Raw genomic sequence first — 20,193 nt, forward strand, 5'->3', positions numbered from 1 at the left:
TGAATTTATTTACCTTGATAAACTGCAGGCGCCCAACCTTATTATGTCTAAGTTTGAACTCATTATCTGATTTTCCTAAGAAATTAAGCTGGGAAATTCATTTCATAAACAAGTCTGAATTATTTAAACATCAACGGGATATTAAACTGACTTCACTATAAGAATTTTCAATCATGCTTCGTACTTCACTAGATCCTGTTAATCTGTAGATGAGCTGGCTGATGTAATATATTTCAGCTGAAGTCTAAATAGAGATTAATAATTGTAAATAAAAGGACAACTATCAAACTAATGAATTTGAGTTTAGTTTTTAGTCCTATGAAAGAAAATCACTTTCAAACTCAGCTAAGAATACATGCTTGATACCAGCATACAAACAATTGAGATCTGTCAACCATCTACTCATTTATTTATTTGACAAATAATTAATATGCAAATACTATATGTTAGGTACTTTTTGCAGAGTTGAGGACGTAAGGATGAATCAGTAAGGGAGATAGTTACAGCCAATTACAATGCTAAGTTAGAATACAAGGTATAATTTGTGATAACTAGAAAATACTTAAAAAAATTTCTTTTCTTTCAGGCTCATTTGCCTTCACAATTTCTTTTTAGAAATAAAAGTACTATAACAGAAAAAATATGAATTTGTAATCAGGCAATTCTATATTGAAACTCTACTCTATTGCTTAATAAATGTGTGATTTTTAGACAAATTTACCTCCATGAGCTTTAGTGTCTTTTCTAAAATACAGTGTTTTTGAAGGATTAAGGGAAACACTATATATAAAATGCCAGCACAGTGCCTAACATACAGTAGACCCTCAAAAATAATATTTCCTAGCCCGGAGATGGAAACAACCTAAGTGCCCGTCATCGGATGAATGGATAAAGAAGATGTGGCACATATATACAATGGAATATTACTCAGCCATAAAAAGAAATGAAATTGAGCTATTTGTAATGAGGTGGATAGACCTAGAGTCTGTCATACAGAGTGAAGTAAGTCAGAAAGAAAAAGACAAATACCATATGCTAACACATATATATGGAATTTAAGAAAAAAAATGTCATGAAGAACCTAGGGGTAAAGCAGGAATAAAGACGCAGACCTCCTAGAGAACGGACTTGAGGTTATGGGGAGGGGGAAGGGTGAGCTGTGACAGGGCGAGAGAGAGAGTCATGGGCATATACACACTAACAAACGTAGTAAGGTAGATAGCTAGTGGGAAGCAGCCGCATGGCACAGGGATATTGACTCGGTGCTTTGTGACAGCCTGGAGGGGTGGGATAGGGAGGGTGGGAGGGAGGGAGACGCAACAGGGAAGACATATGGGAACATATGTTTATGTATGACTGATTCACTTTGTTATAAAGCAGAAACTAACACACCATTGTAAAGCAATTATACCCCAATAAAGATGTTAAAAAAAAAATTAAATCTAAAAAAAAAAAAAAAAAAAAATATTTCCTTTAAATCCAGTACAAAGGGAATCCTAATTAATAATGTAGACTGTGGAATACTTCATTTACTGACAATGGTAGAAAAGTGATGTAATATCCCCCCCCACCAAAAATATATATAGACAATGTATGTACACATGTGACATTCAGTTGTTTGTGTGTACATCACGCCATGCCTTTGTGTGTACATATGTGACTAAGGATTTGCATCTTCACCTACTTTGGAATGGCTTATGAAAAGATCTGTCCTTCATTCTCTTACTAATCCTACTAAAAAGGGTTATACCTGCACAAGTGCACCCTGTATTCCATTGAAGATTTATATGAGGGTTGGCAACAATTAAATCTTTAGTTTCTAAAGCCAGTTCTGCTAAAAGGTCATATTTACATTTTTCTATTTTAAATAAAATGAAATTATGTTTAAAAAAAATTATATAGACTTCACAAATAATTAACATATCACTGTCGCTTCAAATTTCTATTCTTTTGGGTTTGCATGTCCATATATTTTTAATCATTCTATTGTTCTTTAAAAACTGACATTCAAAATAAATTCAGTGTGTCAAGGGGATGATTACAACATCACCAGCTAAAAGCTGTGTTTTTTACTTTACTGTTAACAAAGCATTTGCACACTTATTTATTTTGTTGATCTTAGGATTGAGTTAAAAATGTGAATTCACTGTTCATATAGATTATACTCAAACGATATCATATACCACCTGAACATGAACACTCCCAGTATGAAAATGAACTAATTTATCTTTTTAATAAAAATTACTGCTTTATGTTTTTTTTTGTTGTTGTTGTTTTTTGCGGTACCGGGCCTCTCACTGTTGTGGCCTCTCCCGTTGCGGAGTACAGGCTCCGGACCCACAGGCTCAGCGGCCATGGCTCACGGGCCTAGCCGCTCCACGGCATGTGGGATCCTCCGGACCGGGGCACAAACCCGCGTCCCCTACATCGGCAGGAGGACTCTCAACCACTGCGCCACCAGGGAAGCCACACTGCTTTATGTTTAAAAAGCAAAACGAAAAGTTTATATGCTGACAGTCTCCTCACAGAAGAGTAAGTTTTCTTACATAAACTGCATCAGTATTTTGAAATCAATTCATTATGCTCATTAAAACTCAAACACACAAGTTTTTATATTGAGATTTAGAATTAAAGTAATGAGAAATACTCAGACTAAATGTCTTACAACCTGATAGGATCAAGTAAAAAAGAGTTGCTTAAATAATTCTAAGTTTCAAAAGTATTATGATGAAAAAGTCATACGGATGACAAATACTATTAGGTTATTTTAAACTTTGCAATAAATTATTCTAATAATAAGTGTTTATGTATGAAATAGTATCATTTCAAATATATTAACAAATTAACTAAAATGTATACTGAGAACACTGTTTAAAAATGAATGCTAGGGGCTTCCCCTGTGTGCAGTGGTTAAGAATCCTCCTGCCAACGCAGGGGACACAGGTTCAAGCCCTGGTCTGGGAAGGTCCCACATGCCGCAGAGCAACTGAGCCCACGTGCCCCAACTACTGAAGCCCGCGTGCCTAGAGCCCATGCTCTGCAACTAGAGAAGCCACTGCAATGAGAAGCCCGCACACCGCAATGAAGAGTAGCCCCCCACCTCCGCCACAACTAGAGAAAGCCCAAGTGCAGCAACAAAGATCCAATGCAGCCAAAAATAAATAATAATTTTTTTTAAAAAAGAAAAGAATGCTAATTAGTGCCTGAAAAGACTTATTTTCTTTCCAGTGTCTTACAATAGCCTGTCATAGCTTTCCTTTTTCCTAATGTACCTTCTAAAATTTCCACATTTATATTTACTGACAATGGTAGAAAGGACTGATCATTCTTAAATAATCTCTGAAATTCTACAGTCAAATTATAAAGACTTTAGACTGGTAAAAAAAAGAAGTTATACAATCTCCATAATTAGCCAGACTCATCAAGAAAAAAAGGGAGAAGACGCAAATCAACAAAATTAGAAATGAAAAAGGAGAAGTAACAACGGACACTGCAGAAATACAAAGGATCATGAGAGATTACTACAAGCAACTACTATGCCAATAAAATGGATAACCTGGAAGAAATGGACAAATCCTTAGAAAAGCACAACCTTCCTAGACTGAACCAGGAAGAAATGGAAAATATAAACAGACCAATCACAAGCACTGAAATTCAGACTGTGATTAAAAATCTTCCAACAAACAAAAGCCCAGGACCAGATGGCTACACGGGCGAATTTTATCAAACATTTAGAGAGGAGCTAACGCCTATCCTTCTCAAACTCTTCCAAAATATAGCAGAGGGAGGAACACTCCCAAACTCACTCTACGAGGCCACCATCACCTTGATACCAAGACCAGACAAAGATGTCACAAAGAAAACTACAGGCCAATATCACTGATGAACATAGATGCAAAAATCCTCAACAAAATACTAGCAAACAGAATCCAACAGCACATTAAAAGGATCATACACCATGATCAAGTGGGGTTTATCCCAGGAATGCAAGGATTCTTCAAAATACGCACATCAATCAGTGTGATACACCATATTAACAAATTGAAGGATAAAAACCATATGATCATCTCAACAGACACAGAAAAAGCTTTTGACAAAATTCAACACCCATTTATGATAAAAACCCTGCAGAAAGTAGGCATAGAGGGAACTTACCTCAACATAATAATGGCCATATATCACAAACCCACAGCCAACATTGTCTTCAATGGTGAAAAACTGAAACCATTTCCACTAAGATCAGGAACAAGACTAGGTTGCCCACTCTCATCACTATTATTCAACATTGTTTTGGAAGTTTTAGCCACAGCAATCAGAGAAGAAAAAGAAATAAAAAGAATAAAAATCGGAAAAGAAGAAGTAAAGCTGTCACTGTTTGCAGATGACATGATAATTTACATAGAGAATCCTAAAGATGCTACCAGAAAACTACTAGACCTAATCAATGAATTCGGTAAAGTAGCAGGATACAAAATTAGTGCACAGAAATCTCTTGCATTCCTATACACTAATGATGAAAAACCTGAAAGAGACATTACGGAAACACTTCCATTTTCCATTGCAACAAAAACAATAAAATACCTAAGAATAAACCTACTTAAGGAGACAAAAGACCTGAATGCAGAAAACTATAAGACACTGATGAAAGAAATTAAAGAAATTAAAGAGAGATATACCATGCACTTGGACTGGAAGAATCAACATTGTGAAAATGACTATACTACCCAAAGCAATCTACAGATTCAATGCAATCCCTATCAAACTACCAATGGCATTTTTCACAGAACTAGAACAAAAAATTTCACAATATGTATGGAAACACAAAAGACTCCGAATAGCCAAAGCAATCTTGAGAAAGAAAAACAGAGATGGAGGAATCAGGCTCCCTGACTTCAGACTATACTACAATGCTATAGTAATGAAGACAGTATGGTACTGGCACAAAAACAGAAATATAGATCAATAGAACAGGATAGAAAGCCCAGAGATAAACCCACACACATATGGTTACCTTATTTTTGATAAAGGAGGCAAGAATATACAATGTAGAAAAGACAGCCTCTTCAATAAGTGGTGTTGGGAAAACTGGACAGCAACATGTAAAAGAATGAAATTAGAACACTCCCTAAAACCATACATAAAAATAAACTTAAAATGGATTAAAGACCTAAATATAAGGCCAGACACTGTAAAACTTTTAGAGGAAAACATAGGCAGAACACTCTATGATATAAATCACAGCAAGATCCTTTTTGACTCACATCCTAGAGAAATGGAAATAAAAACAAAAATAAACAAATGGGACCTAATGAAACTTCAAAGCTTTTGCACAGCAAAGGAAACCATAAACAAGACGAAAAGACAACCCTCAGAATGGGAGAAAATATTTGCAGATGAAGCAACTGGCACAGGATTAATCTCCAAAATTTACAAGCAGCTCATGCAGCTCAATATCAAAAAAACAAACAACCCAATCCAAAAATGGGCAGAAGACCTAAATAGACATTTCTCCAAAAAAAGATATACAGATTGCCAATAAACACATGAAAGAATGCTCAACATCATTAATCATTAGAGAAATGCAAATCAAAACTACAATGAGGTATCACCTCACACCAGTCAGAATGGCCATCATCAAAAAATCTAGAAACAATAAATGCTGGAGAAGGTGTGGAGAAAAGGGGACACTCTTGCACTGTTGGTGGGAATGTAAATTGATACAGCCACTATGGAGAACAGTATGGAGGTTCCTTAAAAAACTAAAAACAGAACTACCATATGACCCAGCAATCCCACTACTGGGCATATACCCTGAGAAAACCATAATTCAAAAAGAGTCATGTACCGCAATGTTCACTGCAGCTCTATTTACAATAGCCAGGACATGGAAACAACCTAAGTGTCCATCAACAGATGAATGGATAAAGAAGATGTGGCACATGTATACAATGGAATATTACTCAGCCATAAAAAGAAACAAAATTGAGTTATTTTTAGTGAGGTGGATGGAGCTAGTGTCTGTCATACAGAGTGAAATAAGTCAGAAAGAGAAAAACAAATACCGTATGCTAACACATATATATGGAATCTAAAAAAAAAAAAAGAAGGTCATGAAGAACCTAGGGGCAGGACAGGAACTGACGCAGACCTAATAGAGAATGGACTTGAGGACACGGTGGGGGGAAGGCTAAACGGGGACAAAGTGAGAGAGTGGCATGGACATATATACACTACCAAATGTAAAATCGAAAGCTAGTGGGAAGCAGCCACATAGCACAGGGAGATCAGCTCAGTGGTTTGTGACCACCTAGAGGGGTGGGATAGGGAGGGTGGGAGGGAGGGAGGGAGACGCAAGACGGAAGAGATATTGGGATATATATATATTTATAGCTGCTTCACTTTGTTATAAAGCAGAAAGTAACACACCATTGTAAAGCAATTATACTCCAATAAAGATGTTACAAAAATAAATAAATAAAAATAAAATAGCAAAATAAATAAACATTAAAAAATAACTCCATAAATTTTAACTTTCTGGTAAAATGTTAAAATACACATCTTAGCAATAAATGTAAGCAATAAGCTAAAATAGCTTCATTTATATATAATTTACCCATTTAAAATATTGATGTTCTAATAGTTTTTTTGTTTTTTTAATTTTATTGAAGTATAGTTGATTTACAATGTTGTGTTAATTTCTGCTGTATAGCAAAATGACTCAGTTATACATATATAGTTTTTCATATTCTTTTCCATTATGGTTTATCATAAGATATTAAATATAGTTCCCTGTGCTATACTATAGGACCTTGTTGTTTTTCCATCCTATACATACTAGTTTGCGTCAGTTAATCCCAATCCTTCCCTCCCCCACCCTTTTTCCCCCTTGGCAACCACAAGTCTGTTCTCTGTATCTGTAAGTCTGTTTCTGTTTTGTAGATATGTTCGTTTGTGTTGTATTTTAGATTCCACATATAAGTGATATGTTCAGTCATAAACATGCTTATCAGTAAAGCCACTTCCAAAATCTTAGCACTTATTCTTTCTCGAAACCTCTTTAATTTCCTCATTCAATTACTGCTACTACAGCTACCAAAGGCTGCTGTAAGAATCAACAGTTTCTTCTCCAAGTATTCCAATGTGTTGCATTCACCAAACACTGAGGGAATCTTTATTGTCAAATTGGCCCTCAGACTGTCCTTCGCTTAATAAGTCAACCTTTAAAACTCCATTCAAAGTAGAATCTTAGAGCATTTTATAGCTATCTTGGGTGAAAACACAGATAGAGGTGGGATGTTAAAGGTACTATCGATTATCAGTATATTCATCAATACCTACCTCAAACCTTGTTTCCAATCGAATTAGCCAATGTATAATAATAAGCTTCCTGTTGAAAGGAATTTGTCAGGTCACTGTAACAACTAAATCAACAAAGAGCTGTGGTAGCAACTGCTTCTGGATCATACAATGTCAGTCAACAAGTTGGAATTTTAATAGTATGCTGCTTCCAAATACATTTCATTTTAAAGCCACAGTTTTAGTAATTTTATTTATTTTAGCTCTCTGATCTTGGAGTACGTCAGTATATTTATAGCTTATAAATACTATATGCAGATAAATATGCAAGGAAGTAGACAGTGTCACTATGCAAACAATTTATCATCATATATTTAGAAATGTTTTAATTCTGAAATTGATTCTATAAATTTAGCCAATTTATCAAAGACTGACAAGTCTTATAACAATAATTTATTTCTAGATTACCAGCAATCACATTTATAATATATAAACACATCTAAAATATGGAGATGGGTTTTAAGATATTTTTTAATGAGATATAATCCATACACTATAAAATTTACCCTTTAAACAGTATAATTCAGTGGTTTCTAGTATACACACAGATTTGTACAACCATCACCAAAGTAAATTTTGATCCAAAGTAAAGATGATCCAAAATCTTGGAAACAGAATGGAGAAATACAAGAAACGTTTCACAAGGACCTAGAAGAACTAAAGAGCAAACAAGCAATGATGAACACCACAATAAATGAAATCAAAACTTCTCTGGAAGGATTCAACAGCACAATAACTGAGGCAGAAGAACGGATAAGAGACCTGGAAGATAAAATAGTGGAAATAACTACCACAGAGCAGAATAAAGAAAGAAGAATGAAAAGAATTGAGGACAGTCTCAGAGACCTCTGGGACAACATAAAACACACCAACATTCGAATTATAGGGGGTCCCAGAAGAAGAGAAAAAGAAAGGGACTGAGAAAATATTTCAAGAGATTATAGTTGAAAAGTTCTCTAATATGGGAAAGGAAATAGTTAATCAAGTCCAGCAGGTGCAGAGAGTCCCATACAGGATAAATCCAAGGAGAAACACGCCAAGACACATATTAATAAAACTATCAACAATTAAATACAAAGAAAAAATATTAAAAGCAGCAAGAGAAAAACAACAAATAACATACAAAGGAATCCCCATAAGGTTAACAGCTGATCTTTCAGCAGAAACTTTGCAAGCCAGAAGGGAGTGGCAGGACATATTTAAAGTGATGAAAGGGCAAAACCTAAAACCAAGATTACTTTACACAGCAAGGATCTCATTCAGATTTGACGAAGAAATTAAAACCTTTACACACAAGCAAAAGTTAAGAGAATTCAGCACCACCAAACCAGCTTTACAACAAATGCTAAAGTGAGAGAGTGGCATGGACTTATATATACTACCAAATGTAAAATAGCTAGTGGGAAGCAGCCGCATAGCACAGGGAGATCAGCTCGGTGCTTTGTGACCACCTAGAGGGGTGGCATAGGGAGGGTAGGAGGGAGATGCAAGAGGGAGGAGATATGGGGATATATGTATATGTATAGCTGACTCATTTTGTTATAAAGCAGAAACTAACACACCATTGTAAAGCAATTATACTACAATAAAGATGTTAAAAAAAAAAAGCACTTACTAATGTGCCAGTTAAGTTTACCAACTGTTTTAGTTTTAAAATGCCAATTTCTATATTACATAGGTATACAGACCATTAGGTGGTCAATTATGTTTACAGACACATATAAGACACTGGAATTGATGTTTACTAATTAAATAATAGGCATTTTATTCATATATTCCCCAAGAGGAAAGTATATTTATTTTTGTTCACACAGGAGGTATGTGGATATTTCCTCTAAAATTCAACTAGTATACATACCTATCATGATAATAGATAAAATGAAACAGACAATTCCAAATGATTTGACTGTAGAGCAACTGCCAACAATATACTGCCTGTGGAAGTGTAAACTGGTACAGCCTCTTTGGAAACCTTTTTCTTTGCCATCAGTGGGGTGGGAAAAAATAATCTTACCCTAGAGGGAGGCAGCAGCTATTTGGGGAAAATAATAGCCCTCCACAATAAGGGAAGACAGAAGTAGTAGTAAAAGTTTGGTGTTTGAGGGAATATGAGGAGAGTTCAATTGTATTTGAGGTATTCTGAGATGTATAAGTAGAGATAAACAACAACAAAAAGTAATAGTTACTATTTGAACATATATATTCCCTATGATCCATGCACTCCACTATTAGGTATATACCCAAAAGAAAAGCATGCACATGTATAAAAGTAGTGTACAAGAATGTTTTGAAGAACTACTTGTGATAATCAAAAACTGGAAACAACCCAAGTTTCCATCAATAGTAAACTGAACCTACCTAAGGAGACAAAAGACCTGTATGCAGAAAATTATAAGACACTGATGAAAGAAATTAAAGATGATACAAATAGATGGAGAGATATACCATGTTCTTGGATTGGAAGAATCAACATTGTGAAAATGACTCTACTACCCAAAGTAATCTACAGATTCAATGCAATCCCTATCAAACTACCAATGGCATTTTTCACAGAACTAGAACAAAAAATTTCACAGTTTGTATGGAAACACAAAAGACCCCAAATAGCCAAAGCAATCTTGAGAACGAAAAACGGAGCTGGAGGAATCAGGCTCCCTGACTTCAGACTATACTACAAAGCTACAGTAATCAAGACAGTATGGTACTGGCACAAAAACAAAGATAGATCAATGGAACAGGATAGAAAGCCCAGAGATAAACCCACGCACACATGGTCACCTTATCTTTGATAAAGGAGGCAGGAATGTACAGTGGAGAAAGGACAGCCTCTTCAATAAGTGGTGTTGGGAAAACTGGACAGGTACATGTAAAAGTATGAGATTAGATCACTCCCTAACACCATACACAAAAATAAGCTCAAAATGGATTAAAGACCTAAATGTAAGGCCAGAAACTATCAAACTCTTAGAGGAAAACATAGGCAGAACACTCTATGACATAAATCACAGCAAGATCCTTTTTGACCCACCTCCTAGAGAAATGGAAATAAAAACAAAAATAAACAAATGGGACCTAATGAAACTTCAAAGCTTTTGCACAGCAAAGGAAACCGTAAACAAGACCAAAAGACAACCCTCAGAATGGGAGAAAATATTTGCAAATGAAGCAACTGACAAAGGATTGATCTCCAAAATTTACAAGCAGCTCATGCAGCTCAATAACAAAAAAACAAACAACCCAATCCAAAAATGGGCAGAAGACCTAAATAGACATTTCTCCAAAGAAGACATACAGACTGCCAACAAACACATGAAAGAATGCTCAACATCATTAATCATTAGAGAAATGTAAATCAGAACTACAATGAGATATCATCTCACACCAGTCAGAATGGCCATCATCAAAAAATCTAGAAACAACAAATGCTGGAGAAAAGGGAACACTCTTGCACTGCTGGTGGGAATGTGAATTGGTACAGCCACTATGGAGGACAGTATGGAGGTTCCTTAAAAACTTACAAATAGAACTACCATATGACCGAGCAATCCCACTACTGGGCATATACCCTGAGAAAACCATAATTCAAAAAGAGTCATGTACCAAAATGTTCATTGCAGCTCTATTTACAATAGTCTGCAGATGGAAACAACCTAAGTGCCCATCATCGGATGAATGGATAAAGAAGATGTGGCACATATATACAATGGAATATTACTCAGCCATAAAAAGAAACGAAATTGAGCTATTTGTAATGAGGTGGATAGACCTAGAGTCTGTCTTACAGAGTGAAGTAAGTCAGAAAGAGAAAGACAAATACTGTATGCTAACACATATATATGGAATTTAAGGGAAAAAATGTCATGAAGAACCTAGGGGTAAGACAGGAATAAAGACACAGACCTACTAGAGAATGGACTTGAGGATATGGGGAGGGGGGAGGGTGAGCTGTGACAAAGCGAGAGAGAGGCATGGACATATATACACTACCAAACATAAGGTAGATAGCTAGTGGGAAGCAGCCGCATAGCACAGGGAGATCAGCTTGGTGCTTTGTGACCGCCTGGAGGGGTGGGATAGGGAGGGTGGGAGGGAAGAAGATGCAAGAGGGAAGAGATATGGGAACATATGTATATGTATAACTGATTCACTTTGTTATAAAGCAGAAACTAACACACAGTTGTAAAGCAATTATACCCCAATAAAGATGTTAAAAAAAAAAAAGTAAATTGAAGCGATTAAGGTATATTCATAGAATGGAATATTATGCAGCAAATACTATGTTACAGGTGGTAACATGGATAAATCTCATGCATATAACATTGAACAAAATAATATATACAGTATAATTCTATTTATGTAAAATTCAAATCAGGCAAAACTTATCCTTGGTTTGGGGAGGAAAAAAGGGATACTGTTTGGGAGAGAGGGGTTACTTCTTGGGAAGGGTTGCAAGGGTAATCCTTCCCAAGAAGTGTCTTGGAGGTGCTAGTAAAGTTCTATTTCTTGACCTGAGGGTGGTTACAGTGGCTATGTTCACTTTATTTTTTTAATTGGGCTGCAGAGAAATGATTTGCGCACTTTTCTGACATATGTTCGTTTAAATAAAGACATTCTAAAATCTTAAAACAGTTTGGATAAAGCAAAATTTCCACCTCTTGCCAACAAATCTCTTTCCTGAAAAGAAGAACCACTGTTAATAAATGCGTATGTATGTGTCCAGAGCTTTTCTTCCTGTGATATATGTGTATATGTACACTTGGAACTGCGTGTTTTTTTTTTTCAACTGTTAGTTTTTAAATTGAAAAAGTAATAAATCCATAAGATTAAAAAATATTCATACGGTACAAAAGGTTGTATAGTAAAATGTAAACTTTTTCTGGGGTCAGTCCCTGCTTATAATTTCTTGTATAACTTTCTGTCATGTGTTTACATGTATGTGCATATTTGTCTGATTTTCAAAATGTTCTTTTCTGAAAAATCACATAAATGCATTTCAGGACTTTGAATTCTGGGCATTCTATCTGGTGGTAAGAAGATATATAACAGTACTTTGAATATATAATGACCATGGTTTATTACTGAAAGGGAAATGTTACGAGAGCTGAAAAAGCAGAATTCAACTTCTATTTCTATAAACATCTGCATAATTTTTGACAAAAAAAAATCTTGCTTTGTATTAAGCTAATGTAAGAACATAGAAAAGATCATGGGAAAAATCATTTTTGTAAGAAGCCTCCTTTTCATTTAGTATCTCCTATTACAGAAGTTTATAATCAGATTCACTTTAAAGAATTTTCAGTATTCCATGGATAATTTTCAGTTGAATGCATTTCCTTATTTATTCAGTGCTGCTTCGAAGTTATTCTTTATTTCCTCCTCACTTCAGCCCAAATTACATTTCTTATAAGTCAACAATTTCTACAGGATTCTGGGGCACAGGATTTGACAAACTACAAAGTCACTTAACTAGAGAATTAGGAATTATTCTAACTGTAGAATATCTAGAAGTTAATTTAATAGAAAATCAATTATTTTTAGACCAGGATCCATCAAAATTCCATGACCATTATGTTTCATTTCCTTAAGATGTTGTTCCCTTTACAGTCTGGTGATTCTGTCTTTCACAACAGGTTTAAGTGTGTGTGTATATATATACACTTATATGTATTTCATTAAAATACTGTAAAATATTTAATGTTTTAAGTTATAGAAACAGCTAGGTGGCAATACCTTGCAAGGCTGCAGAAAGGTTATCCAGGAGGTGGCATATGCCCTAAATTGGTATCCAGTATATGGTGCTGTTTCTTTCATAGCCAGGACTCGCGAGTCCAGGTCGAAGAATCAAGGGGTGGAAATGGGAGGGGGTACCACTCTCTAGTAATATAAGAGATTATTATCCTGCAAGGTTGCTAGATATTAAAGCAATATAAACTGTGTTTCTATTTACCAACAACAGGACATGAAATTTCACACACATGCACACAATTTCTAATAGCTTAGATATACCAACTTCAACTTCAAGGACTGAAAGACTCAATATTATAAAGATGTCAATTCTCTCCTAACTTGATCTATAGATGCAAAGTACTCCAAATCCAAATCTCAGCAGGCTGTGTATGTGTATATTGATAAGCTAATTCTAAAATTTATATGTAAATGCAAAGGCCAAGAATATCAAGACACTCTCAAAGAACAACAAAGTGAGATGGTTTGCCCTACTAGATACCAAGACTCCATTTAAAGTATTGGTGTATTCCTGGCACAGGAATAATCAAACAGATCAATGGAATAGAATTAATAATCCAGAAACAATTCCACAAATATATGGTCACTTAACTTATGGTATAAAGATCACTGTAAAGTGATAGGAAAATGATAGTCACTTCAATAAATGGTGTGAGATAATTCAATATACGTATGTAAAAATAATCAAATTGAACCCATGCTTGACACAATTCACAGAAATCAACTCCAGTGGATTTCTGAATAAAATGTTCAAAGCAAAACTATACTTTTTAGAAGATAATATAGGAAAATATTTTCATTGCCTCAGTGTAGGAAAGAATTAAACAAAAAATAATACACTAACTCTAGATAAAAAGAACTGATAAATTTGACCACATTACAATTAAGAATTGTTCATCAAAAGACACTAAAGAGTGTGGTTACAAGGATAAGAGAAAGCATTCACCACATTGGTGACTAACAAAAGGTTTATATCCAGAATATATATCAAGAGGTTTGACAAATCAAAAAGAGAAAACAGTATCAAACTAGAAACTGTCCAAATGTCCACCAAGAATAGAAGAGATAAATGAATATACTGTTGTATATCCATACATGGAATCCTATACAACAATGAAAAGAACAAATTTCAGCAACATCCAATAAGAATGAATCTTAAAAACAATGTCGTACAAACCCAGCAAGACACAAAAGAACAGTTACAGTAAAGATTACTTTAGTTAAAGATCAAGAATAGGCAAATCTAAACAATTATTGCTTAGTGATGTATGCATAGATAAAACTATAAAGAAAAGTCTGGAAGTAATTCCCATAGAAGTAAGGATGGTGGTAACCTCCAACTAGAGAGGGTATTGTGATGAAGAAGGAACACACAGGGGATTTCTAGGGTGTTGGCAGTATTCTACCTCTTAGTCTGGCTGGCAGTTATAAGATTTATGCTCTTTAATCATGTGCTATATTATATATTTGTTTTATGTACTTTTCTATATATACAGGTTATAGCTTACAATTTAAACAGGTTTTGAAAACAGTAAGCTGAGGAGATGTTCCATGTTTTCTTACATTCTGTATTTGTCTATTTGGCATCTTTTCAACACAGGGCCAATTATTTTAACCATATTTTCTTATTTTCTGTGTTCTTGATGCTTTGGCATTGATGGCTGAGCTGGCTGGGGAGAGACTGCCTGTCCCAGGGCTAACCAATTCTTCGAGGTAGTAAAGAGCTCAGCCAGGAGCACACCTCTCATATGCAAACCAACCAATTTCAAGTCTACAGCTCCAACTAACCTCCTTACTGAACTCTTACACACCAAGCCAATATTTCCGCTGCCCTAAACCATCCCACGGCCAAGTCACAGGAAACTAAAGACCACCTGTATAGCCCCAAATCTGCCAGAATTATTTTTTTTTATTTTCTTAAAATTGAGATATAATTGGGCTTCCCTGGTGGCACAGTGGTTGAGAATCTGCCTGCTAATGCAGGGAACACGGGTTCGAGCCCTGGTCTGGGAAGATCCCACATGCCACGGAGCAGCTAGGCCCGTGAGCCACAACTACTGAGCCTGTGCTCTGCAACAAGAGGCTGCGATAGTGAAGAGGCCTGTGCACCACGATGAAGAGTGGCCCCTGCTTGCCGCAACTAGAGAAAGCCCTCGCACAGAAATGAAGACCCAACACAGCCAAAAATAAATATAAAAATAAATAAATAAAAAGATTACTATTAAAATTGAGATATAACTGATAGAACATTATATTAGTTTTAAGTGTACAATGTAATGATTTGATATATGAATATATCACAAAATAATTACCACAGTAAGTTTAGTCAACACCTACCACCACACATAGTTACAAGTTTTTTCTTGTGATGACAACTTTTAAGATCCACTCTCTCAGCAACTTTCAAATACAATACAGTGTTCCTTGCTGTGTATTACATTCCTAGGACTTATTTATCTTATAACTGGATGTTTGTACCTTTTGGCCATCTTCACCCATTTTGCCCACCCCCCCATAACCACCCACCTCTGGCAACTACCAATTTGTTCTCTGTATCTATAAGTTCATTTTAAAAAATATTCCATACATAAATGAGACCATACAGTAATTGTCTTTCTCTGTCTGACATTTCACTCAGCATAATGCCCTCAAGGTACATCCACGTTGTGGCAAATGGTAAGATTTTCTTCTTTTTCATGACTGAATAATATTCCATCGTGTGTATGCATACACATATACACATACATATACACATATATATACATATACACACACACCACAACTTCTTTATCTTTTCATCCACTGACGGATACATAGGTTGTTTCCATGTCTTCACTACTGTAACTAATGCTGCAACAAACACAACACAATAATGCTGCAACACAAAAATGTAGATACATTTTTTCCAGTGATTTCACTTCCTTCAGATAAATACCAAGAAATAAAATTGCAGGATCGTATAGTAGTTCTATTTTTAATTTTTTGAGGAATCTCCATACTGTTTTCCATAGTGCCTGCACCAATTTATCCATACCTTCCTACCAACAGTATACAAGGGTTCCCTTTTCTCCATATCCTAGTCAATACTTGTTATTTCTTGCCTGCCACAATTATTAAATAGCCAATCCTAAGCTACTTACTCTACACTGTTGTGCCTTTCCTGAGAAAACACCAATTTAATGGCTTTGGCCTAGGCTTTCCTCTTGTTCCTGCTTCTGCCTCCTGACCAAAACCTGATGTTTCCCTTGTGGCCCAGCATGGCATGGTGTGCTCCCTTCTTTCAGGAAATGTAAGTAATTTGCCTTCAATGGCATTCGTCTCTCTATGTCATTACTTTTGCCTTCAATGGCATTAGTCTATGTCATTACTCAGTCACCTCCATAAATCAAAATCAAGCAGGTACAAGTGAGAAAATAATTATAGAGTTACAAAATAATAATTAAAAAATTAATGAAATGGAGAAGATTCTGATAAAGAAGCTAGATAGGCACTGAGTTTTGAAAGATCTTAGCCAAAAGTTTAAATGCATTCAATATTTTTGGAAGGTAAATGAGTAAAAATTAGAGAAGGTAAAGTTAAATTAGGAAAGTACTGAACCACACAAGAAACCAAAATACCTGAACTTTTCTTTTGATGGTAGCAATAGTGAATACAGCTGGGAGCATTCCACTTGTGCTTAAAGTTCAAATTCCCTAAAGCATATCTGGGGGTTCTAACAGGGCAGCACAAGCACTCATAAACGCTTTACCTGCTCTATCAGGAAAGGATACAATCTCAAATCGAGGACATGCTTGAGAATGCGAAATGGTATAGCCACTCTGGAAAACAGTTTGTTAGTTTCTTATAAAGCTAAACAGAGTCTTACCAAACAATCTACCACTGATGTTCCTAGATATTTCTCCAATTGAGTTGAAAACTTACGTCTATCCAAAAACCTACACATAAATGTTTAGAGCAGCTTTATTTATAATCACCAAAAACTAGAAACAATCAAGCTGTCCTTTAACAGGTGAATGAATAAACCAGGACATTCAAACAATGAAGTATTATACAATAGCAAAAAGGAGCTATTGAAATAGCCACAAGAAGAAATTTTCCAGACCATATTGCTAAGTGAAAGAAGTTGGTCTAAAAAAGCCACATACTGTAAGAATCAGATTATAAGATACTCTGGAAAAAGACAAAAATTATAGGGACAGTAAAAATATCAGTGGTTGCCAAAGTTTCAGGGGTGGGGAGTGAGGGAGGGATAATAGAGCACAGTGGAGTTTTAAGGCAGTTAAACTGTTCTGTATAATACTGTAATAGTGATATACAGCATTACACATTTGTCAAAACCCAGAGAACTGTACAATACCAAGAATGAACCCTGATGTAAACCATGGAACTTAATAATAATGTATCAATAATGGTTTATTAATTGTAACAAATGTACCTATTAAGATGTTAATAATAGGGGAAACTGTGTGGAAGAGGCATATGAGAAAAACACTCTGCTCAATTTTTCTGTAAACCTAAAACGCTCTAAAAATAAAGTTTATTAATAGGAAAAAGGGGAATGAAATTCTTCAAACACAAAAAATAGTTCAGGTGCTGCCAATCAAAATGAATGATAAATGTCTATTATAGCTTCGCTAAAAGCAACACTAGCAGTAATGATATCAGGAGAGATTCCCTCTAGTATAATTCATAAGCCAAAAGACCCGCTATGTATAATGTGACATTGTATAAAATGTTTGCTATAAAAAATTAGAAAATATTAATGAGGAGATAGATAATCTGGATGGCCAACCATAAGAAAATTAATCTGATATCAAGGGATGGAACAGAAATCTCATATTCCCAAGAAATAGAATAATATTTCCAAGAGAGTAAAGACAAGGGACAACCTATCTGTTTTCCTAAATTTTTAACATCATGCATGTACCCGAGAGTTCCTCCTGTCAGGAACTGTCTTTAGCTTGCTTCTTTACTCTGGCCACCAACGAGGTAGTGTCATATCACCAGAGGCAAGCTCTAACTTGGCCATGCTTGGCATACCAGTAAGTTCCTGAGTTAAGACAAAGAGATGCATGTTGTCAGTTGTTATCTACTTACTGTTATCTACTTTTCTTCAGTTCCTTACATTCTACCATAGCTATTGGTCCACTCTCTTACACTTATACTTTAGTTTGGATCCATCATAATTATCTATTATCTTACTATAACTATCTCTGTTGACTTAAGTCCTGACTGACACACCTATATAGTTTCTTCAGTCTTTTAAACATTTATTAAGTGCTTCAATTCAAATTTAGCAAATATTTACTGAGCTCCTTCAAGCTCATTTCACCCTCAAAGCTACAGCTACTCTAAGCAGCTATTACTACCTCTATCTTATAGAGAAGCAAACATACACAGAGAAGTTAAATACTTTGTCTTAAGTCACCCAAATCAAATCTAAGTCTATCAACCAAATCCTATGCTCTTTCCACTCATTTTTCTCTCTCCCTATCAAACTACAAGGCACTGTCTTTGCTAGTTAGAATTTAAGGCTTTATTCCACCTCTTGACACCTGATTTTTCAAACCCTAACTAAAAAAAATTAGGTCCTCTAGACCTAGTGACTCTGCCTGATCCTTCAAATCTTGCTCTAGTGTGCTCTTCTATTCCCAGCTCCTTTCTCTATATCCATCTACACAACTACTACTATATGCTAGCCATGGTGCCCTCAAGATTTCAAGAAAAATTCTGCCAATAGAATCTCCTTTTGGGGGAAAAGAGAGAAATAAGTCTTGAGAGGGCACTGTGGTCTTGTTTCAGCCTACTGTCTTCCCTTTAACAGACTATACACTGTAGCAACTATATCAGTGTACTGTAATTGGCTGCTTAATAGATTCTTTCTTGTATTACACTATAAACAACTTGAAGCCAGTGATCTGCCTGAAGCAACAATGATAACTGAAAGCACTCCCAGAGCCTCGAAGTAAATGAATATCCGCCACATCTATTATTTTTTAGGGAGAAAAAAATCTTAACGGACTTAAATTTGACTATAAAAAGCAACTTTAGTGAAAAGAGGTTGCTGCTAAAAGCTATCAGAGCACATGTGAAAATCAAAACCAATATATACTTTAGAACACAAGCTAATCACTTGATTTTTCAATAGCCAAGTTAACAAAGTAGCCCCTTATCTTGTAAGCAAATAATAATTGTCCACTATAGACACGAAGTTTGTAAAGTAACAAAATAAGACTGCATTATTTTAGTGTCCCAAGGAAGCAGTATGAGTAATGGAGCAAAAAAGCTTTGTGTGATCTTGAGCCTTTCTGAAACTCATTTTGTTTCATCTGCAATAGGGACAGGATTGCTGAAAGAATTAAATAAGATCATAAAGTTCTTAGCACATGTTTTTTATATAGTGAGAACTCAAATTGTTCTTTCTTCTTCTTATTTATTATGTCCTTAATCTTTGTTTCTTCACTTACAATATTAAAATCACTACCATACAGGGTAGTTGTGAGAATTAAGTACATTGCTTGGCACATAACAGGTACTTATGAAATCCCTCATTCCCATCCCTTTAGGATTATTGGGGGAATGAGGCAAAATTCAACAAAATAAGATAACTTTATTTATAAAGCCCTGGGTTGGGAGAAAAACACACCACGAATTGTGTGTTTGCTTTTGGGAGGGGGGATTCCGGTGAGGAGAAAAGAAGAAAAAGAGATAACATTTTATTATAATATAATGCAGGCCGTCATTTAATCACATAATGAAGTCATGATTTCATAATGATTTGAAATAATGATTTATAATAATCATTAAGGTACAAGGTTAAACTTAGTTAAAAAACACTCAGGGACTAGTACATTGTCTGTCTAAAGTAAAACAAAAAAAATTTCAGTGGGAACTAAATATAAACACAAGAAATTTAATCATTAATTAGTGAGACATTTTAGAAGCAACTTCACAAACAGTCTCATTATTTCGTCGTCCTATAAAACCAAAACAACATTTTGAACTGGAGTTTAAAATATGAATTAACAGGAACCTACTGTTGTGATGCCTCATTCTGTTCTAAATTTTGCATTCTTCTGAAAGAAATACATG

General features: G+C 35.2%; 1 protein-coding gene across 4 annotated transcripts in view; it reads right to left on the reverse strand.

Moving 5' to 3' along the window:
- The window catches only part of FNDC3A (fibronectin type III domain containing 3A), a 167,390-nt gene that overhangs the window by 122,275 nt on the left and 24,922 nt on the right, over positions 1-20,193 (reverse strand). The window contains exon 1 of one of the 4 annotated variants that reach the window (XM_082859635.1): positions 13,087-13,637. The exons of the other annotated variants lie outside the window; for them this stretch is intronic. Within the exon in view, the coding sequence (XP_082715761.1) occupies positions 13,087-13,167 (81 nt within the window). The 5' untranslated portion in view covers positions 13,168-13,637. Of the gene's footprint in view, positions 1-13,086; positions 13,638-20,193 lie in introns of those variants that run through there. 4 annotated transcript variants of the gene reach the window in all.

This window comes from Leucopleurus acutus, assembly GCF_964270905.1.
Source record: "Leucopleurus acutus genome assembly, chromosome: 18".
NCBI classification, from domain to species: Eukaryota; Metazoa; Chordata; class Mammalia; order Artiodactyla; family Delphinidae; genus Leucopleurus; species Leucopleurus acutus.